The sequence below is a fragment of the Bos indicus genome, chromosome 1 (genome assembly GCF_029378745.1).
Source record: "Bos indicus isolate NIAB-ARS_2022 breed Sahiwal x Tharparkar chromosome 1, NIAB-ARS_B.indTharparkar_mat_pri_1.0, whole genome shotgun sequence".
In the NCBI taxonomy this organism is placed as follows: domain Eukaryota; kingdom Metazoa; phylum Chordata; class Mammalia; order Artiodactyla; family Bovidae; genus Bos; species Bos indicus.
The window spans coordinates 71,395,342-71,422,217 of record NC_091760.1 but is presented as its reverse complement, the minus strand read 5'-3'; the positions used below and the strand labels follow the sequence as shown (position 1 = coordinate 71,422,217).

General features: G+C 50.7%; 2 protein-coding genes across 2 annotated transcripts in view; both read left to right on the top strand.

Annotated features, from left to right (window-relative positions):
- The first annotated feature begins 259 nt into the window (after positions 1 to 259).
- On the top strand, positions 260 to 12,267 carry ZDHHC19 (zinc finger DHHC-type palmitoyltransferase 19). Its single transcript, XM_070774784.1, is given in 8 exon segments — positions 260 to 526; positions 841 to 962; positions 1,509 to 1,648; positions 2,444 to 2,616; positions 2,981 to 3,086; positions 11,653 to 11,738; positions 12,082 to 12,145; positions 12,148 to 12,267. Coding segments are annotated over 8 exon segments (957 nt in total). The 5' UTR covers positions 260 to 380.
- TFRC (transferrin receptor) overlaps positions 2,987 to 26,876 on the top strand; it is a 149,533-nt gene continuing 125,643 nt past the window's right edge. Inside the window, exon 1 of the mRNA XM_019957264.2 lies at positions 2,987 to 3,086. The gene's annotated coding sequence lies outside the window, so the exon portion shown is untranslated. The remainder of the gene's footprint in view (positions 3,087 to 26,876) is intronic.

The window sequence follows — 26,876 nt, the reverse complement described above, 5'->3', positions numbered from 1 at the left end:
ACAAAAAAGGAACAGATGGAGATAGAACGATGAACACTGTTTCCTCTGATGAGCACTGATCCTGAAAGGGTGAGCAGCATCACCTATCTTCTCCCCACGTTTCTCTAATCGCACGTGGTCTTGAAGCCAATCTGGCAGGGAGAGGACCCCTCAGTCCGCAGCACAAGCAGGTATGTGGTTTGTTGTCAGGCTGCAGACAGTTGTGCTGGAGAGCCGCTAGCCCCATTCTCCTCAGCCTCTGTGATGTCACACTGGGACTCCTTTCCTTCTACACTGGGCTGTGGCTTCCAAGGCTGCTGTGGCCATGGGGCTCCCGGACCCAGCAGTGGGAAGGGAGCCTGGTGACTCTCGTCTCCTCTGGGGACACGGGAGGTCCAGCCATGCCGCTCTTGAAGGATGCCATGCCGCTCATGAAGGAGCCCCACCCCCCACCTCAGGTCCCGCTCCCCTGGGTCCTCCCAAGCTTATTTGCCGCCTTCAACGTGGTGCTGCTGGTCATTTTCAGTGGCCTCTTCTTCGCATTTCCGTAAGTCTCCCACACAAGCTATCAGGTTTCTTACAGAGCAACAGAAAGGAAAGCAGATAATGATAGTACGGAGGCAGGGGGAGTGCAGAAGAGGGGTCAGGAGGGCCGGATGTTCTAGGCAAAGGGAACTGAATGCTATTTGAGGTATAGAGGTCTTGGTGCATTTGGGAGCTGCAGGTGGTTGGTAATACAGGATGACTGGTGGAGTCTCTATGGATCTGTCACAAGCCTGGATATTTAGAGCAGGGTTTATGGTCTGTGGGTGCTGACTAGATGAACTGGAGCTTCAGGGCTGAGTCCTGCTCTTGTTTCAGTTGCAGGTGGCTGGCCCAGAATGGGGAATGGGCCTTTCCCGTCATCACAGGCCTCCTCTTTATCCTCACCTTCTTCAGTCTCATTTCACTCAACTTCTCAGACCCAGGCATCTTGCATCAAGGTGAGATATTGGCCCCCTGGGGCGCCTGCCTGCAGGGGTGGTCCCTAAAGTGCTCCTCCCATCTCTCCCCACCACCACTGGGGCCTCAGGGCTCCTTCACCCTATGTCCTCATTTGTTCAGGCCCCGCATCTGCCATTTCATTTCTTGAACCATGGAGGTGTGAAAAAAACAGAATCTTGGAGGTTTTCCAGTTTCCTCGGAGGGTGGGGCCAGGGCAGAAGTTTCCTGGGAGAGAAGCCAGCTCTTCACAACCACTGAGTTTTCTCTTCCTCCTCCCTACCATACAAATTCTGTAAAGCATCGGTCACAGTACCGAAGGCCTGAGTTCACAAAGAACTCCTCGGGCTGGAAACCCACTTTCCCTGTGACTGCCAGCCTCTCTAAGCTTGGCCAGCTTGCTCAGTGGGGACTAAGGATTCCCCTGCCACCTGGTCCCCATGCTTCCTGAGCCCAGGGATGCTGTGGGGCTGCCCGCCTCCACCCTTTTGCTGCAGCAGACTGATGGAAGGGCCTCCAGCTGCTGCTCAATCCTTTTCCCATGCCAGGATCCAATGAACAGGGCCCCCTGATGGTACACGTGGTATGGGTGAACCACAGGGCCTTCCGCCTGCAGTGGTGCCAAAAGTGCTGCTTCCACCGCCCGCCCCGGACCTACCACTGTCCCTGGTGCAACATCTGCGTGGAGGTAAGTGCCCCTCTCCTGCCCACCTACTCTCCCGGCACCTGTCTGGGACCAGGAGGCCTACTCACATGGGGGCAGGTGGTGGGTGTGAAACTACTTCTGGGACTGCTAAAGACCAAAGGTGGCAATAATTCCTAGCCACTCTTGATCACTCAGGCAGGTCACTGCCTCTGTGCCTGTACCTTTTCCGGGAGGCTGGCCCCTTCCTTCACTGGTTCTGACACTGTAGAGGGGCATCCACATCTATGCTGGGCCTGGTCAGACACTGCTGTTCTTCCCAGGGCTCAATGACACTGGATGTCCAAATGCCCTTGGCAAGCTGCAGGACCAGCCAGGGGAACATCCTGCCTCTTCTGAATGTCTAGGCCAAAGGGTCTCCTGGTCTCCTGGGTTCTGAGTGCACAGTCTGCAACAGTTCAGCAATGTGCTGTCTTAACTGGTCCTTACAACCCTGGGAGACTGTCTGGGCAAGGGTGTTATTATTAGGCTCACCCAGTGGATGAGAAAACAGATGCCGAGAGATATTCTACGTCCTGTCTGAAGTTACACCAGGATTTATCCCAGAGAAGACCAGGCAGGTCCTGTCTCCAAAGCCTCTTGACATGACGTGCAGCTCTGTGAGCCCTGCGGTGCTCTAACTGGGGGAATGCCAGCAGGGTTAAGGACTTTGAGGCTCAGATTCTCCCTAGGAATGGGAGCCAATTCGTGAGGTCAAGGGCAGGTGGTTTAGAGGGAGCGCATAAGATTTGGGGGCGATGGAGCCTGGATCAAGGCCTGAGCCTTCTCCCTCTTGCCTAGGACTTTGACCACCACTGCAAGTGGGTCAATAACTGCATCGGTCACCGCAACTTCCGCTTCTTCATGCTGCTTGTCCTGTCCTTATGCCTCTACTCGGGGGCCATGCTGGTCACCTGCCTGATATTCCTGGTGCGCACGACCCACCTATCCTTCTCCATGGACAAGGCCATTGCGTATCCGCTGGGCTGTGGGGACCCACGACCAAACAGTGAGGGTGCGAGGAGCTGTCAACAGAGGGGGCGGGGTCACGGGGCGGGCAGAGCTAATGGTGAGCAGGGTTAGACGGTGAAGCCGCCTGAGAGGACCGGTTTGGGACGAGGTGAGGGTAGGTAGGGTCAGAGAGATGGGTGGGCATAGGAGGAACTGCGAAGGGGTGAGAAAGCAGAGTCAAGGATGGAGAATGCTCGAGGTGGCACGGGCCCAAGGCAGCAGGGTAAGCAGGGAGCGGGGGGGGCGGGGCTTGATGTGGGCGGGGTTAGGCGAGGGGCGGGGCCAAGGAGGTCTGCCCGGAGGCGCTGCTCCTTAGCTGCTGTGCAGCATCTTGGTTGCTGTACCCGCCGCCGGCTTCCTGGTGCCCCTCTTCCTGTTGCTGCTGATCCAGGCCATGTCGGTGAGCGCGGCGGAGCGCTCCTACGAGGGCAAGGTACGTGGGGACGAGCGGGGCGCCATGATGGTATTGGGCTGTGGGTGGTCACCCCTCCCGGGCTTCCGCACCTTGCGCTTTCTCCTTCGCTCTGATCTTTGATGGCCTGAGCTCTCTCGAAGGTGCCTCGTGAGCCCTTCCAGACGCAGATTCAGCTCAGATCTCACCTCCTTCCGGAGCTCGGTAGTCGCTCTTCTTGCGTGGAAGGTGCACTAGTGAGTGCTAGGCAGCGTGCGCAATATTTTGAGCCATGGGCGTGGAGGCGAGTAAGGCTGTATCCTGCGCGTGTGTTGACAAGGAACCGGAAATCAGAGTAACTCACCGGACACCAGCGAACGCGCTGAGAGGGTTCTGCCGACATTGTGTAGCACAAACTCAGAGCACTGAGAGTTCAGTGAGGACCGCGGTGTGGAGTAGGACGTGCCACTTAGCGGTTTTGGACGGCAGAAGGCGAGGCATTGCTGTGAGGGGCAAAGATTGCAAAAAAGCACGGAAGCCTAAAAGTCTGTGGAATGTTGGTAGGAGGATGAGGGAACACTTCTAATCGCAGCAGGTGTGCATTGCGCAATCAAGTGATCTGCCTGGGATTGACCAGATTTAAAAGGCAAAGAAGTCAGGTAGATAATTTAATCTTGGTGCAGTGGAAACTTGGAAACCTTGATAGGACTTTTTTCTTTACACACAGTAAAATTCACCCTTTTTAGTGCACAGTTGTATGAGTTTTGACAAACATACAGTTCTGTAATCACTGCCATAACCAAGATTTAGAATAGCTCCATCCACCCTCCCCTCACTCCCCAAATTCCCTCATGGACTTTTGTAGTCCATTTCTCTCCCAACTTGCAGCCCCTGGCAATTACAGAATTGTTTTCTAGCCCAACAATTTCTCCATTTTCAGAATTTCATACAATCATAGCCTTCTGAGTCTGGTTTCATTTACTCAGCCTAATCCATTTGAGATTCATCCAGGTTGTTTCCCGTATCAGGAGTTTCCTTCTCTTTATTTGTGTAGTATTTCATCATACAGGTGTGTCACAGCTTGTTTACTCATTTGTGCCAGTTGAAGGATATCTGCATCGTTTTTGGGTTTTGGTGATTATAAATGAGGCAGAACAGGAGAATGTTGGATCTCACCAAAAAAAGATACCCCATGTCCAAGGGCAAAGGAGAAGCCCCAGCAAGATGGTAGGAGGGGCAAAATCACGTTTAGAATCAAACCCCATACTCACCAGAGACACTTGGAGGGCTCAAACAAACCTTGTGTGCACCAGGACCCAGAGACCTCACAGAGGCTGAGCCAGAACTGTGTTTGAGTGTCTCCTGCTGAGGTACAGGTCAGCAGTGGCCTGCCACAAGCGCAGGGGCTCTGAGTACAGTAGATCTGGGTATGGCATAAGCCCTCCTGGAGGAGTTGCAATTAACCCCAGCATAGAGCTGCCAGAACTTACACAGGACTGGGGAAACAACTCTTGGAGGACAGACAAAACCTTGTGCATACCAGGACCCAGGAGAAAGGAGCAGTGACCCCACAAGAGACTGACCCAGACTTGCCCGTGAGTGTCCAGGAGTCTCCGGCAGAGGCGTGGGTCAGCGGTGGCTTGCTGCAGGGTCGGGGGCACTCAGTGCAGCAGTGCATGCATGGGACCTTTTAATGGAGGTCGCCATTATCCTCATTCAGTTCAGTTCAGTTGCCCAGTCGTGTCCAACTCTTTGCAATCCCATGAACTGCAGCATGCCAGGCCTCTCTGTCCATCACCAACTCCTGGAGTTTACTCAAACTCATGTCCATTGAGTCAGTGATGCCATCCAACCATCTCATCCTCTGTCATCCCCTTCTCCTCCTGCCTTCAATCTTTCCCAGCATCAAGGTCTTTTCAAATGAGTCAGCTCTTCGCATGAGGTGGCCAAAGTATTGGAGTTTCAGCTTCAGCATCAGTCTTTCCAATGAATATTCAGGACTGATTTCCTTTAGGGTGGACTGGTTGGATCTCCTTGGAGTCCAAGGGACTCTCAAGAGTCTTCTCCAACACCACAGTTCAAAAGCATCACTTCTTCGGCACTCAGCTTTCTTTATAGTCCAACTCTCATCCATACATAACTGCTGAAAAAACCACAGCTTTGACTAGACAGACCTTTGCTGGCAAAGTAATGTCTCTGCTTTTTAATATGCTGTCTAGGTTTGTCATAACTTTTCTTCCAAGGAGCAAGCGTCTTTTAATTTCATGGCTGCAGTCACCATCTGCAGTGATTTTGGAGCCCCCCAAAATAAAGTATGTCACTGTTTCCACTGTTTCCCCACCTATTTGCCATGAAGTGATGGGACCAGATGCCATGATCTTAGTTTTCTGAATGTTGAGTTTTAAGCCAACTTTTTCACTCTCCTCTTTCACTTTCATCAAGAGGCTCTTTAGTTCTTCACTTTCTGCCATAAGGGTGGTGTCATCTGCATATGTGAGGTTATAGATGTTTCTCCCGGTAATCTTAATTCCAGCTTGTGCTTCATCCAGCCCAGCGTTTCTCATGATGTACTCTGCATATAAGTTAAATAAGCAGTGTGACAATATACAGCTCTATGCTAAGTCTGCTAAGTCACTTCAGTCATGTCCGACTCTCTGCGACCCCAGAAACGGCAGCCCACCAGGCTCCGCCGTCCTTGGGATTCTCCAGGCAAGAACACTGGAGTGGGTTTCCATTTCCTTCTCCAATGCATGAAAGTGAAAAGTGAAAGTGAAGTCGCTCAGTTGTGTCCGACTCCTAGTGACCCCATGGACTGCAGCCTACCAGGCTCCTCTGTCCATGAGATTTTCCAGGCAAGAGTACTGGAGTGGCGTGCCATCACCTTCTCCGATACAGCTCTATACAGTCAGCAAAAACAAGACTGGGAGCTGACTGTGGCTCAGATCATGAACTCCTTATTGCTAAATTCAGACTTAAATTGAAGAAACCACTAGACAGTTCAGGTATGACCTAAATCAAATCCCTTACAATTATACAGTGGAAGTGACAAATAGATTCAAGGGATTAGATCTGAGAGATAGAGTGCCTGAAGAACTATGGATGGAGGTTTGTGACATTGTACCGGAGGCAGGTATCAAGACCATCCTCAAGAAAAATCCAAAAAGGCAAAATGATTGTCTGAGAAGGCCTTACAAATGGCTGAGAAAAGAAGAGAAGGAAAAGGCAAAGGAGAAAAGGAAAGATATACCAATTTGAATGCAGAGTTTCATAGAATAGCAAGGAGAGATAAGCCTTTCTCAGTGACCAATGCAAAGAAATAAAGGAAGACAATAGAATGGGAGAGACTAGAGATCTCTTCAAGAAAATCAGAGATACAAAGGGAACATTTCAGGCACAATAAGAGACAGAAATGGTATGGATCTAACAGAAGCAGAAGATATTAAGAAGAGGTGGCAAGAATACACAGAAGAACTGTACAAAAAAGATCTTCATTACTCAGATAACCATGGTGGTGTGATCACTCACCTAGAGCCAGATATCTTGGAATGCAAAGTCAAGTGGAAGCATCACTTAGGAAGCATCACTACAAACAAAGCTAGTGGAGGTGATAAAATTCCAGTTGAGCTATTTCAAAACCTGAAAGATGATGCTGTGAAAGTGCTGCACTCAATATACCAGCAAATTTGGAAAACTCAGCAGTGGCCACAGGACTGGAAAAGGTCAGTTTTCACTCCAGTCCCAAAGAAGGCAATGCCAAAGAATGTTCAAACTACCGCACAATTGCACTCATCTCACATGCTAGCAAATTAATGCTCAAAATTCTCCAAACCAGGCTTCAACAGTACATGAACCATGAACTTCCAGATGTTCAAGCTGGATTTAGAAAAGGCAGAGGAACCAGAGATCAAATTGCCAACATCTGTTGGATCATCGAAAAAGCACGAGAGTTCCAGAAAAACATCTACTTCTGCTTTATTGACTATGCCAAGGCCTTTGACTGTGTGGATCACAACAAACTATAGAAAATTCTTAAAGAGGTGAGAATACCAGACCACCTTACCTGCTTCCTGAGAAATCTGTATGCAGGTCAAGAAGCAACAGTTAGAACTGGATGTGGAACAACAGACTGGTTCCAAATAGGAAAAGGAGTATGTCAAGGCGGTATACTGTCACCCTGCTTATTTAACTTATACGCAGAGTACATCGTGAGAAACGCTGGGCTGGATGAAGCACAAGCTGGAATTAAGATTACCGGGAGAAACATCTATAACCTCACATATGCAGATGACACCACCCTTATGGCAGAAGGTGAAGAACTAAAGAGCCTCTTGATGAAAGTGAAAGAGGAGAGTGAAAAAGTTGGCTTAAAACTCAACATTCAGAAAACTAAGATCATGGCATCTGGTCCCATCACTTCATGGCAAATAGGTGGGGAAACAGTGGAAACAGTGACATACTTTATTTTGGGGGGCTCCAAAATCACTGCAGATGGTGACTGCAGCCATGAAATTAAAAGACGCTTGCTCCTTGGAAGAAAAGTTATGACAAACCTAGACAGCATATTAAAAAGCAGAGACATTACTTTGCCAACAAAGGTCCATCTAGTCAAAGCTGTGGTTTTTTTCAGCAGTTATGTATGGATGAGAGTTGGACTATAAAGAAAGCTGAGTGCCGAAGAAGTGATGCTTTTGAACTGTGGTGTTGGAGAAGACTCTTGAGAGTCCCTTGGACTCCAAGGAGATCCAACCAGTCCACCCTAAAGGAAGTCAGTCCTGAATATTCATTGGAAAGATTGATGCTGAAGCTGAAACTCCAATACTTTGGCCACCTGATGCAAAGAACTGACTCATTGGAAAAGACCCTGATGCTGGGAAAGACTGAAGGCGGGAGGAGAAAGGGATGACAGAGGATGAGATGGTTGGATGGCATCACTGACTCAATGGACATGAGTTTGAGTAAACTCCAGGAGTTGATAATGGACAGGGAGGCCTGGCGTGCTGCAGTCCATGGGGTCACAAAGAGTCAGACATGACTGAGTGAATGAAGTGAACTGAAATGAGGCCATTATAAATGTTGGTGTACAGGCATGTGAATACAAGTTTTCATTTTTTGGGGGAAGGGATATGTACTTAAGAGTGGTGTTGCTGTGTCATATAGTAACTGTATGTCTAATTTTATAAGAAACTGCCAAATTGTCTTCCAAAATGGCTGTACCACTTCAATTTCCATAAGCAATGTATAGGAATTCCAGTTGCTCTGAATCATTAACATTTGGCATTGTCATTTTTAAAAAAATTAAGCTGATCTAAGAAATGTATAGTGATATCTCATTGTGGTTTTAATTTGCATTTTCCTAATGACTAATGACTTTGAACATCTTTTCATGTTCTTGTTTGTCATCAGTTTATCTTTTTAAAAAAGTATTTATTTATGTAACTGTGCCGGGTCTTAACTGCGGTTTGTGAGATATTTGATCTTCCTTTTGGCTTGTGGGATCTTTCAGTTGCGCGGCATTCGAACTCTTGGTTGTGGCATGTGGGATCCAGTTCCCTGACCAGGGATGAATCTTTGTAATGTTGGTAGGCCCTCTGCATTGGGAGCTCAGAGTCTTAGCACGGGACCACTAAGGAAGTCCTGCCACCATTATATCTTTGATTAAAATTCTTTTCCAGTCATTTGACCATTAAAAGTTGGTTTGCCTTCTTAATATTGAGTGTTAAGATTTCTATGGCTCAGGTGATAAAGAATCTGCCTGCAATGTGGGAAACCTGGGTTCAGTCCCTGGGTTGGGAAGATTCCCTGGAGAAGGGAATGGTTACCTACTCCAGTATTCTGGCCTGTGGAACTCCATGGACTGTATAGTCCATGGGGTCACAAAGAATTGGACTTGACTGAGTGACTTTCACTTCACAATTTCTATATTCAAGATTCAGATATGTGTTTTGCAAATATTTTCTCCACATCTGTGGCTTGTCATCTCATTTTCTCAACAGTATCTTCCAAAGATCAGAAGTTTTAAGTTTTGATGAATTATGTTAGCAGTATTTTCTTTTATGGATTGTGCTTTTGGTATGTAACTAAGAAATCTTTGCCTAACCCAAAGTCACAAAGATTTTCTCATATATTTTATTCTAGATATTTTATAGTTTTAGGTTTTATATTTAGGACTGTGATTCATTTGGGGTTAAATTGTGTATATGATATAAGGTATGGGTCAAGATTTTTTTTTTTTTTTTTTTTGCTTATGGGTTATTTCAGCACCATTTTTGGAAAAGATTATCCTTCCATTGAGTTGCCTTTGATTATCTGTCAAAAAACAATGGACTATACAGGTGAAGATGTATTTCTGGAGTCTTTTTTTTTTTTTTTTTAAATCAATACCACCCTGTCTTGCTTAGCAGCTTTATATTGTCTTGAAATCATACAGTGTGCGTTCTCCTATTTTGTTATTTTACAAAGTTTTGTTGGTTATTCTCGTTACCTTGACTTATCTTACCTAAATTTATATAAATTTTAGAATCAAGTTGTCAATTTCTATAAGAGCATTTGCTGGGATTTTCATTTGTCTTTTGTTTGAACCTATAGATCAGTTTTGAAAACTGACATTTTAATAATACTGAGTTTTTGAATCCATGAACATGGTATATCTCTCCATTTATTTAGAGCTTCTTTGATTTATTTCATTAGTGTCAATTTTCAGCATATAGATCTTGACTCCATTGTGTTAGACCTTTTTCTAAACATTTCATTTTTTGTGTTATAATTTTTAAAATTTCATTTTCATTTGTATTTTATTTTATTTATTTATTTTTCATTTGTATTTTAAAATAATTAATTAAGCTATACTGGGCCTTAGCTGAAGCATATGGGATCTTTAGTATCGACATGCAAACTCTTAGTTTGGGCATGTGGGATCTAGTTCCCTGACAAGGCATTGAACCTGGGCCCCCTGCATTGGGAAAGCAGAGTCTTAGCCACTGGACCAAGGGAAATCCCTCCATTTGTTTATCACTATAAGAAAATACAATGGATTTTTGTGTATTAGTCTTGAGTCTTACAATTTTTCTAGACTCATTTATTAGTTCTAATAGCTTTTTTGTTGATTTTACATAGAAAATCATGTCATGATTCATTCCTTCCTTTCCACAATGTATGGGTTTATTTCTTTTTCTTTTCCTGCATTACCTTGGACTTTCAGTACTGTGTTTACTCAGAGTGGTAAAGTGAACATCCCTTACCATGGGATTCCTTCCACGTGGCAATAGTTTTTTATTAAAACCTGTTTTAGGAAGCCTGTAGTTGGCTGCATCACTGAGGGGGAGTAGGTGGAGACACTGAGACAGCGGAAAGGACAGAGGACCTCTTTACGCACCGTTTCCCATCTTTCCAGTCAAGACTTAATCACCCCACCCCACCCATTTTTGGTTCTCAGCTCATGTGTGACTCCTCTGCACAGCCCTTACTCATCAGCCCCCTGTGGTCTTCTTGTCTTCTCTCTCTAGCCTCAGTCCCTCATTTCAGCCTCTCCTGGGCAGCATTCTCCCTTCCCACATCCTGTGGTTCTTACAGCCCAAGTCAGGCCATAGGTCTGCCCTCCCTCCGCTGCTCAGATGGGGCTGTCTCAATCCATGATCTCCAACCTTTAGAAACCTAAATGTGGTCTGCACCCTGATTCACCAGACAGGGCTCTTTTCCACTGTGCATGTGTGCTAAGTCACTTCAGTCATGTGCCACTCTGTGTGACACTATGGACTGTAGCCCGCCAGGCTCCTCTGTTCATGGGATTCTCCAGGCAAGAATACTGGAGTGGATTGCCGTTTTCTCCTCCACAGGATCTTCCAGACCCAGGGATCAAACCTGAGTCTCTTACGTCTCCTGCATTGGCAGGCAGGTTCTTTACCACTAGTGACACCTGGGAAGCCCTCTTTCCCAATACCAGAACCCAATTTCAGGCATTCTTCAAACACCTCAACTTCATTCCGTTTTTACCTCCAACTTCTGCTGGGCCACTTGCTTATATCACAAGGGCTCTGGAGCCAGACTGCATAAATTCAAATCACAGTTCCACAACATCCCAGCAAGGAGATCTTGGCTGTGTTACTTAGCCATCTGGTGCCTCAGTATCCCCATCTGTAAAAGGGAGCAGTCTGGATTAATAAACCACCCTTTCAGATAGTGAAATTCAGTGAAGGCACAATTTTAGGGGAAAAAAAGCAAAAAATGAGATGTGGGAAAGTAGAGAAGTTGAAGGAGCAAGGATGGAACTGTCTTTGGAGCAGTTTAACAGCAAAAGGAAGATCCAAAAGTGTATCTGGAAGGAGATAGCAGAAGGAAGTGTGGCCAGGGGAGACAGAAGGGGAGGAGACTGCAAAAGTGGCTACAGGTGATGGGGGAGGACCCCTGTGCAGGCAGGAGATGCGGGTGTGGTGCCAGAGCTACTCACCAGTGGGTTGTGGGACGCTTTACTTGACCCTCCGGCTCCTTTGTCCTTGGAGTCTGGCCGCAGCCCCAGGCTGGGCTGAGCTGACCAGCACTCGGAGGGCTGGTATGGGTGGCCTGCCCGGTCCTGCTGGATCTGAGCTCTTCTTCCTGTCCTCACCCACTCCAGTGCCGATACCTGCAGGGATACAACCCCTTCGACCACGGCTGTGCCAGCAACTGGTATTTAACAATTTGTGCACCGCTGGGACCCAAGTGAGTTGGCAAAGCAGAGGCCTGGTGGTGGCCCCTGGGGCTGTTGGGGTGGGGTGAAGCTGGATGGTTTCCCCTGGCCCCTTAGCATAGCTCCTGGCCCCATATGCTCACTGTTCCTCTTCTTTCGGAGTTTTCTCCAGGGCCCAGTGGGAGCCCCTGAAACCTCCCCTTCCTTGCCTCTGTGGGTTCTGGCCCCAAGAAGAGGGGTTAAAAGTGGCACTGCAGCCTGGAGGAGACAGGTGCCAGCTCCCTGCAGGGCCAGGCCCAGGCTGTGTGCCCCCCAGACTGAGAGGGACCAGGCCAGGAGGCCATGACCACCTGCATCTGGCTTGTCGCTCCCCAGGTATATGGCCGAAGCTGTCTGGCTGCAGAGAGTGGTGGGGTCTGACTGGGTGCCCATACAGACCCCGCGCTTCCCAACGTGCACCTCCGTGCTCAGTCCCCCCGCCTTCCCTGAGCCTGGGTCTGTCCCCCAGCCTCAACCTCCGGGTCTCTACAAACCAGGGAAGGGTCCCCCAGGGAGCGGTGAGGCTGCAGTCCTCCAGGAGGTGAGTTTGTGTGTGTGCGTGGGTGTTGGGAGAGGGCGTCTGCAGATTGTGGGTGTGGGGAGAAGCCCCCCTGGTGTTGGGCTGGCCCTGAAGCTGGAACACTCAGCTGGAGGGAGGGGGATTTTAGGCCTGAAGAGTGTTGGCAGTAGAGTCACAGACCTCCAGAATACCCCAGGGGTCCCTGGACTCCCAAAGGAAAAGGCCAAACCACTCACTTGCTGGGTGGCCTTGGGCCAGTCACTTATCCTTTCTGGGCCTCAGCTCTTCAAGAGAATTGAGACTAGTCCAGTGGTTTACCATTGTGGGGGCTGGTGGTGTGGGATTCCATTATTTAAAGGCACCTTTTACTGTGAAACCGGGTCTATGAATCATGTGGAAGTGGAGCATTAGGGAAGAAGTGGGGGTGGGTAACCCACAGCCCCCTAGGGACCCTGCCACCCCCTCCTTTTGCGGTGGCCTGGGCAGTGTCTTGCTCCGCAGTGGGTGGGCTGTGGCCTGGGCAGTGTCTTGCTCCGCAGTGGGTGGGCTGTGGGGCGGGGCTCGAGGACAGCCCTCATACCCCCGACTCTGCTCAGCTCCACGCCAGCCCAGTCCTGCCCCGGCTGCGGGAGGACCCCAGACGAGGCTCCGTCTACTTCTTGCCCTTTCGCCCCGGGAGATGCCAGGAGTCCCTGCACCCGAACCTCACCTCTTGAGCCTCTCGGGAAGACCCTGTGCCCTGCCGCCTGCCCTTGCCCTCTCCCCTGGCGGGAGTACTGAGACCCCAAGCGCATTAAATACCCTTTGCCTACGTTTTACAACTGCCTGCTACACTCTGTCCTAGGTGCGAGGGAGTGTGAAGGGGGCGGGCTCTGAAGGGCTGGGACAAAGCCCCCCGGAGGGAAGAGCCGAGGTCCAGTACTGCCTGGCTCTGCGACCTTGGGCAAGACACCCAACATTGCTGTCATCCTTCAAATGGGGCAACTATAGCAACCACAGAGAAGGCTGAAGATGATGGAAGAGAAAACGCAGCGATGCAGGAGTGTCCGCCCAAGTCCCAGCCTCTGCCCTGTTGCACCCCTGTCTGACTGCAGGGGGCGCCCGTCGCCTGGGAATTCGCCAAGCTGGACCTGATTCAGCCGGCACGCTGGAGCCTACTGTGAGGGCTGGGCTGGCCCTCCGATTGGGAGTGGGCCCTCCCCCTGCCTCTTCTCGGGAGGTAAAGGGGTGAGAGGGTTCTCTGTTACCCTCAGGATGGGCACTAACCACGCTGCTTCCTACCACCCGTGTATCCAGGTGAAGGGGGTGTGGTGAAGATGCGAGGGAAGGGTTGGATGAGCATCCCAGGGCCCCGTGAAGGTATGCGCTTGTGTGTGCATGCCTGTTTGTGTGTTGGGGGCCCAGCCTGGGGAGGTGAGTGATGATACAGGACTTGGCTCCAGTTCTCCCTAAGCTGGGTCCTCTTTGAGGCTGCCCTTCCCTCTTCCTCCGCCCCAGGCCCAGCCTCACCCACCCCTCTGGCTCTAGCTCTTGGGCTCCTGGCCAGCTTCCTTCAACCCAGAGACTCCAGTTCTATCTCACCCCATTTGCCTTGGTCCCAGGGTCTCCCCTGTCCTAAGCCCCCTTGTTTTCTCAGCTTTCAGAATTAACCTTAGGTTCTGGGGAGGGATGCAAGGTACTCTCCACCTTACAAAAAGGCAGCCCCGTTTTAACCTTGTTGTAAAAGGCCTCAGCGGCCACATTAAAAATCCTCAGGGGCCATGTTTACAAGTAAAGCTGAAGCAGCCATCCCTGTCTGGAAAGCCCACAATGCATGGTCGCATGTGTGGGGACGAGGACATGAGACTCTTTGAGCCCTGGACCCCAGGGGTGTATGTGACTCACAGATCTGTGTGAGGGGCTTGTTTGTGTGCGTTCTGAGAGCACAGCTCTGCCCAGGCTGCTGAGCAGTGAGGAGAGGCTCTCAGTCCTCCTCCCAGATGGGAGTCCTCAGGGTGGTCCTAGCCTCCACCAGAGAGGAAGAGGATTCAGGAACCTGGGCCAAGGCCTGGATGGGGGGTGTTCATGGAGCTGGCTCACCCCTTCTTCTGATTCCCTTACATTCTCTCCCCCAAGCCTTGGGCACCCTCAAAAATTCTTTCCTGCCAGGCTGGGGGCTTCCATTGAACTATGCCCACCTTCCCTTCCTGCCTTCTCCACATTTCTGCTGAGCCTTCCCTTGACTCCCAGACACACCCCTCGCAGTCTTTGGCCCACTGATATGGGCAGGGGTGTTATCAGGATTGAAAACAGGGCCAGCTCTCCACACACAGCCCAGAAGCCCTGCAGTCCCTACCGCCCCTTGGACAGGAACCAAGGAGTGACCCCCACCCCTGCAGGGCTGTCAGCTGCCCACATGTCTGGAGCCACTCTGTGGGGTCCCCAGGCCACTCCTGGAACAAAAGGAAGGAGGGGGAGCCTGGAAGTAGACACCCCTTTTTCAGCTTTACACCTTTCCTCCATGACCTTCTAGAAGGTCAGGGCGTGTGGGGTGGGAAGAGCCCTGGGCCAGCAGTTGGGAGACCTGGGTGTCACTCAGCTCTGCTACCAACTAGGGTGCTATGGGAGTGAGCCTCTTTCCCCTGCTTGGCCTCGGGGCCCTCGTCTGTAAACAGGGAGGACCATCATGGCTAGCTCACAGTGGTCAGAGTCCTAACTCGTTAGAGCTGGAAGGGCTTTAGGGGTTACTTCATCCAGCTGCCCCTGCACCCTCAATCTCACACATTTTCACTAGAGAGAGAAGGGATGGGATGACTCAGTGTCCAAACGTGTTCGTTTCTTGGGCTGCCTCTCCTGTTCCTGCTCCGGGCACCACCTTGGAGGAGGAGGGACTTGGGCAGTCCCACAAAGACAGCAGGACATGTCAGCGCAGGGCCTGGGGACAGGATAAGAAGGCAGGCTTAACTCTGACTCCAGTTCTGCTGGGAGCGATAATGATACCCTGCTGCCTTGCCTTCGCCCTGCCCTGCCCACCCCACCCAAGGGGGCCCTGCCAGTGGCTGAGGGTGAGGCAGGGCAGGGAGAGACAGGGCAGAGGAGGTGGCCGAAGCCTGGAATTGGGGAGCCAGAGTCCTCATACCTCCCAGAGAGCGTGCCCCTTGCTGGCTGAGCCTCCTGGGCTCCTGGGCACCCAGGTGACTCTCCAGCCATGCCCACATCCTCTTCCAGTTCCTGCACGCGGAGCGCAGTGGAGGGAAGGGGCTGGGCTGACGGTTTGCCAGACCTGTCCTGGGAAACAAGCCTTTACTGAGCCTCACTGGGCCAGGACCTGGGCGAGCTGGTTCACATGATCTCCTTTAATCCTCACAACAACCCTCTGGAGTTGTTATTCTCACCGTGGACTTGAAGAAACTAGAACTGATTGAGCAAACAAATCACTTCCCCGAGGTCACACAGCTGCTAAGTGGCGGGGCCAAAGCTCCTTATTTAGTCTTTGTCATGACACTGTGCTTCCTAGGCAGTTTTACTTTATTTCAGTTCAGAGTAGTGGCTAAGGCATGGGCTCTGAAGCTGGGCGGCCCACCTATGATGGGATGAATCTTTGCTGCTGTTGTGCCTTTGTGAGGGTTCATTGTGCAGTGCACGTGGAGAGCTTGACCCTGGCGCTGGCACGTGGGAGGTGCTTAATCAGGGTAGCAATCATCCCAACAATAGGGTCCAGGTGATGCCTGAGTTAGGACTTTATGACCTGCTGGGGCCTTGGGGATACCAACACTGGGGCTGCCGTTGGGTGTGGGTTTCCTGGTGGTCAGGCAGCAAAAGAGAAGCGTGTCGGGAGAGGAGGTTTGTGGTCTTGTGTTACAGAAAGTCAAGGCATGTTTGTATCCCCCAGCCAAAGGGGAATGGAGGTGTGGGCTGAGCATGTTCAAGGGAACAGCAAGATCACCCCACCCCCACCCCCAACGGCTGTGCTCTCCCGCAGGCTGAGGGGTTTCCTGTTAAGAAAGCACTTGTTGCATCTATTTCGAGGCCAGGGGGTGTCTTGGGTTGAAGGAAGTCAAGGCGGTAGTCCTCTAAACGCTATTCCCCCGGCCTTGCTCAGAGCTGCCGCCTGCCGCTCCTGCTGGCTCTCCCTGTAGCCCCTGGTCTGTCAGTCTGTGTCTGTCTCCGCCTCACCTCCTCTCACCTTTCCACTCTGTGTCCTCTCTCTCTGCCCTCTTCCTCCTTTCACTGTCTTGCACGCGCTCCCTACGATGACTCTGCCTGTCTCTCTCCACCCCTCACCACCTTTCTTGGACGACCGCTTCTGGGAACAGAAAGCAAACTGTCTGACGGCTTTCAAGTAATAATTTTCAAATGTGATTCTTGGAAGCCCTTGGGCCTGGGTATGGAAACCTCTAGAACTCTGGGCCAGGCCAGAGACAGGGCCTGCACAGGGCACCTTTGTCTCTGACCGGGGCTTCCTCTTCCAAGCCAGGTACATGCTCCCCCAGCTGCTTCTGCTGCTTCTGGGACTGTTTTGCTGCTGAAATTGGAGATTCCCACACTAGGAGGGATATCTCCACACTGAATATCCAGCTTATTTCTCAGTGAAAAGAAAACCAAGACACTGGCACTCGGAGAGAGGCTCAGCAGGGCTTGTCCTGGGATGATAGAGCTAAGTAGAGGCCAGGCAAGACTGGGTCCCTGTCTCCTGCTTCCCACCACTCCCCGTGGGTCAGAGGCCTGGACTGTAAACAGGAAGGGCACTCATCTTCTGGAGGTCTGGTATAATAACTTGGCTCCCACAGGCAAAAATCACAAAAGTGACGACAGTGATAACTATCAGTTTGATGCTAACCGAAGGCTTAGTGCTTGGCTTATATTATCTCATTTAATCCTCAAAATGATTTGTGGAGAAGATGCTGCAGTTACTTCTGTGGGCGTGACCCTGGACAGTCCTTGGGCCTCCCTCTCCTGTCTACAAGGATAGAGCTTTCTGGAGGATCCCTGGGGCTATTCCTGCCCTGCCCTCCTGGGAGTCTTTGACTTAGTGGCTAGGCACGAGTGTCCTCGGTCTGGGTACAAGCCCCGAGGCAGACTGGGCCCTAGGCAGGGCTTTTTCGATGACCCATTAGGGTCCTTCGCCTGAACCTCCTCTGTCCCCTAGTCGGGGGAACGGGGGAGCATTAGGTCACCAAACAGGAGTACCGATCCCTGGGCAGGACCCTATCTGGGCTGGAAAGTCTTCTGCCCAATTGTCCCTAGGTATCTGTTCTGCAGCCCCTGCAGACACAGCATGGAAAGAACACTCCCGCCTGCTCTTTGCCTGGCCAGGCAGTGCGATGCCAGGATGGGACAGCAGGAGAGTGGGGTTGGAAGGCAGGCCCTGTGCTTCCTAGTGATAAGGCCACAGAAAAGCCGCTGGCCTCTCATCGTCACCGCTGTTACAGCATCTGCAGAAGCCCGGCTGCCTCCAGTGCTTGAAAGACGCGCTGAACTTTCACTTCTTCACACCCGCCACAGCCCCGCAGGTGTGGGGCTACAGTAAAGGGAGCCTTGTGAGGGCTAGGCCTGGGCTTGGGGAGCCTGGCAGGAGTAACCCTCACCTCCCTCCGGCCCTCTGTCTCTACTTCCTCTGCTGGTTCTGCAGGCTCTGGGTTTAGATCATTTGGAAGTGGCCAGGACTGAGGATGGGCCACCTCTCTTTCAATCTCAGACAGACCCAGCCTGGTTCATGTTCCCTGGATGACTTCTCAGCTTGCTCTCTTCCCCACCAAGTTTCTTCCCTAGGGAATAACTGGCCAGATTTGGGTTTGGGGCAGGGATGCGGCCCTTTCTGCTCCTAGCTGGCACCCCCAACTGCCAGCCTCACTGAGCCCCTGGCGAGGAAGCCTCTGGAAGGCCAAAAAGTCTGGTTGTTTGAACCCTTGGCAGCAACGTGTGCTGCCTCTGCCTTGGTCCAGGGGCTCCATCTGCCTTGGATACAATCCAGACCAAAAAGTAAAGGAGGTTTGTTCCTGAAGCGGAGACCAGAAGTAGGCACACAGAGGGCTCTGAGCTTTGGAGTTGAAGCTTTTAAAGATCTGTTTTGTTTAAATATCCTGCTGCAGGAACGAGAAGCCCCAAATCAAACATTCCTGAAACATGAATTTCAGGTGGCTTTAAAGGAGCAGTTTGTTTGGTTTCCGTCCCACCCTGTTTATGCTCAGTGGGGTCTCGGGCACTGGGCCCTGGGGCTTGGTGGAGGGTCCACGCCCTTCCAGGCTCACCGTCCTGTCTCACCCGGAGCTCCTCAGCACCAGCTCCAGCCAGAGGGCCTCTGGTCACAGCCAGGCCCCCAGGGTGCTCCCCGGGGGGCGGCGCACAGCCGTCTCAGGGAGGGAAGGCGCCGCCCGTCTGTCTGCAGCTGCCTTTCCCCTGCTGGCCACACACTCATTCTTGAGCTCTCTCTACCCTTGATCTGGGGGGTCAGACACACTCCGGACTCTCCTCCTAGTCAGGGATACTCTGCCCATGACTCTCTCACCTCCTGTCAGGGTATCTCCCAGGTCCTATGCCTGGGGTGTGCCCCACTGTGGAGAACTCACTCCTTCCCTGGCCTCAGCAGTGCTGGGCCTGGCTGAGCCTCTGTCTCCTCAGGTCCTGCCAGTTTCCCAGGCTCTGGCCTTAATATTATTTTAATGTTTTATTGGGGCATAATTGACAAGTAAAATTGTAAGACTTTTAAAGTATACAACATGATGATTTGTTATCTGTGTACATTATGAAAGGGTTCCCCTATCAAACTAGCCTTAATTTTATTTTCTTTTTAAAAAATTTGTTTGTACCAGGTCTTAGTTGCAGCATGTGGGATCTCTAGTTGCGGCACAGTGGGAACTCTCAGTTGCGGCACGTGGGATCTAGTTCCCTGATAAGGGATCAAACCTGGGATTGATCTGCTCCCCTGCACTGGGAGCACAGATTCGTAGCCACTGGGCCACCAGGGAAGTCCCTAGCCCTAATTGTCTATGATTGAATTATTCCCTTGAAGTCCCACCAGAGGCTCAAGGTCTTTCTGAGTCCCAGTACCAGGGGGAAAGAAGAGTAAAAGCAAAGGCAGACCCAGCTGTTGAGTGAGGGGAGCACCGTTAGTGTGAAGGAGCAGCTGGGGGCGCTGGGGGGTGGATCCAGGGGACAGGGTGTCTGGAGGTCCCAGACCTGTCCCAAGACTAGTCCAAAGGGTGTCCCAAGGTCAGCCTTGATGGCGAGAGGAGCAGGATTAGGGGACTTCTCTGAGCAGCCTCGTTTGCCCTCCTTGTCCCCTGGGGGCCCTTCTGTGGAGGCCATGGTAGGACTGGGTGGGTATAGGGAGGAAGGGCTCTGGGTGAAGGGGTATCCAGAGGAGGGGACCAATTGAAGGCCTATTCCTGTCATTCAGGAAGAAGCTGATAAGAAGGCTGAGGCTTGGACTGGGATAGTGGAGATAAAAATCCATCCATTCATTCAATAAACACTGAATAATCACAGCATACCCAGGAGGCAATGAAATTAATTTTTTTAAAAATGTGTTCATGTATAATTTAATTTAAAAGTATACTATTGTATATCATGCTATATTTAAATATAATCTTAAATTGTGTTTATATATTTTTAAAAGGAGCTTTCCTGGTGGCTCAGTGGTAAAGAACCTGCCTCCCAATGCCGGAGATGCAGGGTTTATCCCTGCATCGGAAAGATCCCCGAAGAAGAAAATGGCAACCCACTCCTGTATTCTTGCCTGGGAAATCCCATGGACAGAGGAACCTGGCCAGCTATAGTCCATGGTGTTACAAAGAGTCGGACATGACTTAGCAACTGAGCGCAGATGTATTTTTAAAAGACTGGAAGCAAATTCATCAGATACTTGTGGTAAATGAGCAAGTGTTTCCTAACAAAGGGGATTCTGGCTGCCAGTCTGGGTTTTGACACATCTGATTCCTAAGCCCAGCACTTCCTCTGCTGGGCTGTGTGACTGGGAAAAGCCCTTCCCGTCTCTGGGCCTGTTCCCTCATCTGTGCAATGAGAATGTGGAACCAATGAGAATGTGGAATCAGAGCTCTTTCCAGCTCTGACGATACCTGAGAACACTGGGGACTAGGGGGCAATAGACGCTTTCATTGGCTTGGCCGGCTGCTCTGCTTTGACCCGGGAGCAGGGTGCATGCTCACTGCAAACCCCTTTGCTGCAGGGCTCCATGAATGGGAGGTGGTGGCCTCCACAGCCTGATCTGTTGTCAGCCTCTGATCTCAAATTAGAATCACGCCTCTTATCCCTTTATATCCGCTTTGAATCATGAAAGACCTCTTCCACCCTTCAGTTGCTGGGAAGGATTGAAGGCAGAAGGGGAAGGGGGCAACCAGAGGATCAGATGGTTGGATGGCATCATCGACTCAATGGACATGAGTTTGAGCAAACTCTAGGAGATAGTGAAGGACAGGGAAGCCCGGCAAGCTGTAGTCCATGGGGTCGCAAAGAGTTGTACACGACTGAGCAACTGAACAACAACCCTTGAGTTGCAGCCTCATGACTTGGATCAAAGTAGGCTGGGAAGGAAGTGAGGGAGCCAGCCAGGATGGGAGGTGACATGTGTTGAATACATGTTGTCTGCGCCCCTGACTCTGTATGCCTGACTCTGTGTGTGAGTTGTTCTTCTCTGTGTGTAGGTGTTCTTCTCTGAAGTGGCCTGAGGGGCAAGTTTATTGCCTGGGCAGGAGGAGGTGAGGCTCAGAGAAGTGACACGCCTGCTGGGTCGCACAGCTGGTGAGTGTGGCTCCGAGACTGGGACCTGCTGCCTCAGCCTCAGAGCTGAGAGTAGCCAGAGCCTTGGGCTGCACTTCCCAGGACAGAAGGGGTTATCCAGCTGCTGCTAGACGCCGCTCCTGCCCCTACTTCCAGACTTTTGTATGTGGAGGCAGGCGTTTAAATCCACTTCTGGTTCTACCCATTGGAAACACATTCCTCTTTCCTAGAAAACAGAACTGCTCTTGCGCTTTGTTCTCAGGCCTCTGAATCACTGGCTCCCCAGCAGTCGGCAGATTCTCTGTCATCCTTCTATGGAGGCCGGACGTCTGGTTCCCGTGGGAAGCAGCCTGTTGAGCAGAAGAGAATTCAGGGTCTCTGGCCATCCCGCCGGCCCCTTCCCGTGGAGCTAGCTCCCGGGCACCTGCTTCTTCCTTTCATAACATCCTTACTGGGTCAGCTGACTCTGTCCTTTTCGCTCCAGCCTGCTCCCCACGGGCTGCTGCGTGCTCCCTGCCCCACTCCCACATGTTGTTGTTCAGTCGCTCAGTTGTGTCCAACTCTTTCTGACCCCATGGACTGTGGTAAGCCAGGCCTCCCTGTCCTTCACAATCTCACGGAGTTTGCTCAGGTTCATGTCCATTGAGTCCTGGTTTTTTCTTCTTTTTCTTTAAGTTCTAAAATAGGAGGGCAGGGGAAATTATGTCCATTCTTCTATCTGGCCTCAGATTTTCAGACAACCATTCAAGATAAAGAATAATTGTTTGTTTGTTTGTTTTTTTAAATCAAATGCTATTGCTTTTCTGTTTCAATTACTGGTATTACAGTAATGTTTTTCTAGTGTTCACTATACATGTTCAAGAATTCTGTAGTATTGTGGGTTAACTGGCCCTCCTTAGACTAGCCTGAGTACCTAAATACCTTAAAAGCCCTATTTCACTGGGAGAATATCTCTTGACCACACTTAGATAAAGTTGGGGGCTGCCTGTAATTAACAAATTCAAACCTGCCACATCTTGGGTAGGATTCTTTTTTTTTTTTTTATTTTAATTGGAGGCTAATTTCTTTATAATATTGTGGTGGTTTTTGCCATACATTGACATGAATCAACCACAGGTATACAAGTGTCCCCCTGTCCCAAACCCCCCTCCCACCTCCCTCCTCATCCCATCCCTCTGGGTTGATGCACCAGCTTTGAGTGCCCTGTTTCATGCATCAAACTTGGACTGGTCATCTATTTCACATATGGTAATTATACGTGTTTCAATGCTATTCTCTCAAATCATCCCACCCTCGCCTTCTCCCACAGAGTCCAAAGTCTGTTCTCTGTATCTGTGTCTCTTTTGATGTCTTGCATGTAGAGTCGTCATTACCATCTTTCTATTGGGTAGGATTCTTAACTTTGCTTATTTGGCTTCTAGCTCATACCTCTAGCACCATCCCGGAGGTTAGATGAGGTCAGATATGGAAACATAAGAGGTGCCAGTAAATATCCCACATTGCCTTCCCTTTTTTACTGTCTTGAGAGTTCACATCTCAGCCTCTCTGAACCCTGATTTCCACATCTGTGGAGTAACAGTCCTGGAGTTGTCCTGACTGCCTCGTAGGGTGACGTACCAAGAAAAGCATGTGAAAGTGCTTTAAACTGATGGCGCAGAGCACAGTCACAGGGCTGTTATATGCAGGCCCTGTGCACCACTTAATTGGCTTGTTTTTGAAGTCCCCACACTCTTAACTCCTCACTGGGACGGGTCACTGTGAGCTCATGGAATCAGGCCCTGCCTGCCCACACAGCTCAAGAGACCTGAGCTTAATAAGGCCACATCTGCCCTCGTCCCCTTGCCTGGTCTCTGCCATCCTGGCACTTGGTCCTCAGGCACCGACTGGCAGGAGGCATGTACTCTGACAGTGGCCTGCAGTTGGGACTCCCAGGATGTCTCCTTGTTCCCTATGCCCCTCTGACTGCCCGCCTGGGGCATGGAGGGCCCTGGTCCTGGTTCTCCAGGTGGCTGGCAACTCCCCCAGGCAGAAGTTTCCCCCTGCCCACAGTTGCTGCACCCTGCCTGGGGTATGGACTCAGGGCTGCTGTGTGTTACCTTGGGGTCTCTTAAAGTATGCTGGAACAGCCTACATGTGCCTTCCCCAGGGGACTTTGTATATTAATAAACATTGTGCTCACTTCAGCAGCATTAAAAATTGGAACAATACAGGACTTGGTGGTTTGGTGGTTAAGAATTCACCTTGCAATGCAGGGACACGGGTTGGATCCTTGGTTCAGGAAGATCCTATATGCCGAGGGGCAACTAAGTCCATGAGCCCCAGCTACTGAAGACAACACGCCTAGAGCCTGTGCTCTGCAGCAAGAGAAGCCACTGCAATAAGAAGCCCGCACACCGCAACTAGAGAATAGCCTCTGTCAGAAAGCCACCAACTGGCAGGAGGCTGCTGCTGCTGCTGCTAAGTCGCTTCAGTCGTGTCCGACTCTGTGCGACCCCATAGACGGCAGCCCACCAGGCTCACCCGTCCCTGGGATTCTCCAGGCAAGAACACTGGAGTGGGTTGCCATTTCCTTCTCCAATGCATGAAAAGTAAAAATGAAGTCGCTCAGTCAGGTCCAACTCTTAGCGACCCCATAGACTGCAGCCCACCAGGCTCCTCCATCCATGGGATTCTCCAGGCAAGAGTACTGGAGTGGGGTGCCATTGCCTTCTCCGCTGGCAGGAGGCAGAGCAACCAAAACCCAGCCCAGTCAAAAATAATAAATAAAAACTTTAAAGGGTAGTGAAGCATTTATGACAGTGAATATTAGAAAAGAATATAGCTAGCTCAAAAGCTGACCAGTAATTGAAGGATTGGAGATAGGAGTTTTTAAAATGGATCGAAGGAACAAGAGAGGCTGCATTTATTAACGTATTGCATGGGCTCTGTGTTCTTTAGCAAAGTATAATTTTTACAAAGTGAGATGATTTAAAGTTGATTTAGTGACAGGCACCAAGTAAAAAATAGAGCAGGTGATGGGCAGATATGGTAAAAGTTGTGACTGGAAGTTGAATGACTGAAGTTTGGGAAACACTGTTTTCCCATTCAGTGCTCCCGGCAATCCTGTGAGTAGGTGTTATTGTCTTGTTTTCCAGAGGGCAGAAACAGTCACAGAGAGGTGAGGCGAGTTGCCCAAGGTCCCTCAGTGAGGGAGTGGAGGAGCTAAACAATGACCATGGCCAATCCTCAGTGGGGAGGTGGGGCCTGGAGAGAGGGGTCCCCACCAGACCACTGAGGCAGGGGGCAGTGGAGCCCTGGGAAGGCGATTCAGCACTCTCCTCTCCGATGGTGAACTGTGCCAGGAAGGGGCCTGTCCTTGGACCAGAGACGGTTGCTTCAGACTGGCTGACCTCACGCCTGTGGCGGGGCAGGTAGTGAGACTGATTGGGGGTAGGGGAGAGGATGGTGAGAAGGAGAACCTGGCAGAGACAAAAGGCAAGCAGAGGCATGCCAGGCTGGGCCCCAGAGGGACCCAGCACATGGAGGAGGAGCTAAGTGACTCACCTCCTGAAGTTCTCTTAACCACTGGTCAGGCTGGAACTGCCCTCCAGTGGGCCCGTAACCCACGACCCGGTGGTAGGGTTTAAGGCAGAGGAAAGGTGTAAACTCTGCAAGTGCATCCCCACCCACGCAGACACACAGAAACGGTCCCTGCAACAGCCGTCCCCCTTCTCCACCACACACACACACTCACACACACACACACACACACCATGAGTGACACACAGACACACAGCCCCTGTCCCTCCCAGTCACCCCTGCTTCTCCAACAAACACACACCCCTGCCACAGTCAGCCCCGTTCTCCAGCACACACACACATACACCATGAGTGAGGTCAGGGGCCCTTCCTATTGGAACATGATAGCAGGCCTTTTGTCCTGGTGACTCCTGTAAAACTCTTAAGGAGTATTTTCCCCTTTGGAGTGATGATTGCTGATCTGTCTCTCTCTGCCTTTGTTCTGTTGTCCCCATAGAGTTTAATGGCTTAGAAGTCTCTGGCTGCGATTCTCAGAGATGCAAACAGTGGTTCAAATAGAACTAGCAGACAAGGAGCTCACAAGGTGAGCTCTATGCAAGGGGTGGATTTCTTGGGTGAAAAGCAAAGGTGGGGAGGTGAAAGATGAATGAGGTGGTCTTGGCCTGAAGGGCCTTTGAGACCCCAAGGGGGAAGAGAAGGGAGATTGCCTGAAGCTTAAGTGACCAGCCGGCAGAAGATTCCAGTAAGACTTGTCAACTGAAGAAGAACACACAACCTGAAAGTTATGAGTTGTGTTTTATGCAGGGACCTTGCTGAAGGCTATAGCCCAGGATACAGCCTCTCAGATCCCTCTGAGGAACTGCTCCAAAGAGGTAAGGAAGGTGCCAGGATATATAAGCATCTGCCTACAATGCAGGAGACCCGGGTTCGATCCCTGGGTTGGGAAGATCCCCTGGAGAAGGAAATGGCAACCCACTCCAGTATTCTTGCCTGAAAAATCCCATGGACGGAGGAGCCTGGTAGGCTACAGTCCATGGGGTCACAGAGTCAGACACGACTGAGCGACTTCATTTTCTTTTCACTTTCAAACATCAAATAATTGCTGCTAATCATGAAAAGCAGACACCTTGAGTTAATGATTTTAGTGCGTTTCTGTGTGTAGGAAGATGCAAGAATCTGGGCTCATTGAAATTATTCCTTTGATATGTATCTTATCTATCTAGGGCCTGTATTCTTTTGTCTCCATGCTAAATTTTCCTCGGAGCATACTGGTGGAGAGGCTGCCGTGACTGATGGCTTCATGGTGGGCAGCACTGGTTGTTAACAGAAATGGCAGGCAACGCTTTTTGTCAGCCACTTGAAGATGACACCATAGAAGGGTGGTCACAGTGAAGTATGTGACGTCCTCAGGGGCTGGAGCCCACCCTTGGGAGGAGGGTGGGATGTCAGAAGGGGTTTCCTCTTCCCTGGGAATGGTGGCCACTGAAGACAATTTGGTCTCACGTGTGTTGTGTGAGGCTTCATGCACAAGTCACAAAACACGTTCCCTTGCAAGCCAGGTAAGGGAGGCATAATCAGTGCCAGCAGACAGATGAGGAAACGGAGGTTCAGGGGAGCGGAGGCAGCTGCCCAGGGAACCAGACTAAGGCAGTTAAGGACACATCCAGACAACTGAAGGGAAGGCCAAGTCAAAAATTGGGCTGGGCATGGGGGACGGGGTGGGGGCACAGGTGGCTGCTCCCAGGTCTGCAGAAAAAGGATGCATGAGAGAAGAGAAGGCTAAAGTGTGGTCTCTGCGCACCAAGAGCAGCTGCTGGAGAAGCAGGCTCAGGTGATTCATCAGGAAAGAGAGGGAGGCGGGGAGGGGCATGTGCAGAGACATCGGGAGGGTGCTCGCTTGTTGGCGGTAATGGGAGGCGGGCAGAAGTGGTGGTTACCGTTGGTGGAGAGAGAAATATTTCTGGTACCGGCTAAGAGAAACCTCAAAAAACTTTCAATTCCAGAACTGAATATCTGTTTCAGAGATTACACAATTCTCTTTTAATTTTTTTAAATAAACCTTTTCTTAAGTCAATTCTGGTTAATACCTTGAGCTAAGACAGGGAGGGAATAGCAGCTACTTGTTGTCTAGTCTCTACCGTCCTGTAGGAATACGGCTGTGACCTCACTGAACCTCTCAACCACCTTCAGAGGCTTCTACAATCACCCCCATGTTGTAATTGGGGAAACTGAAGCACCAAACGGTGAGGTACCTAGCTCAAGGCCACTCAGCCAACAAGTGGCAGAGCTGAGATATGACCCAAGGTTGGCTTGTTCTGTCCGAAGCTAGTTCCCTCAGGTACTGCAGCTTCAGAGCTCGGAGTACCTGATACCC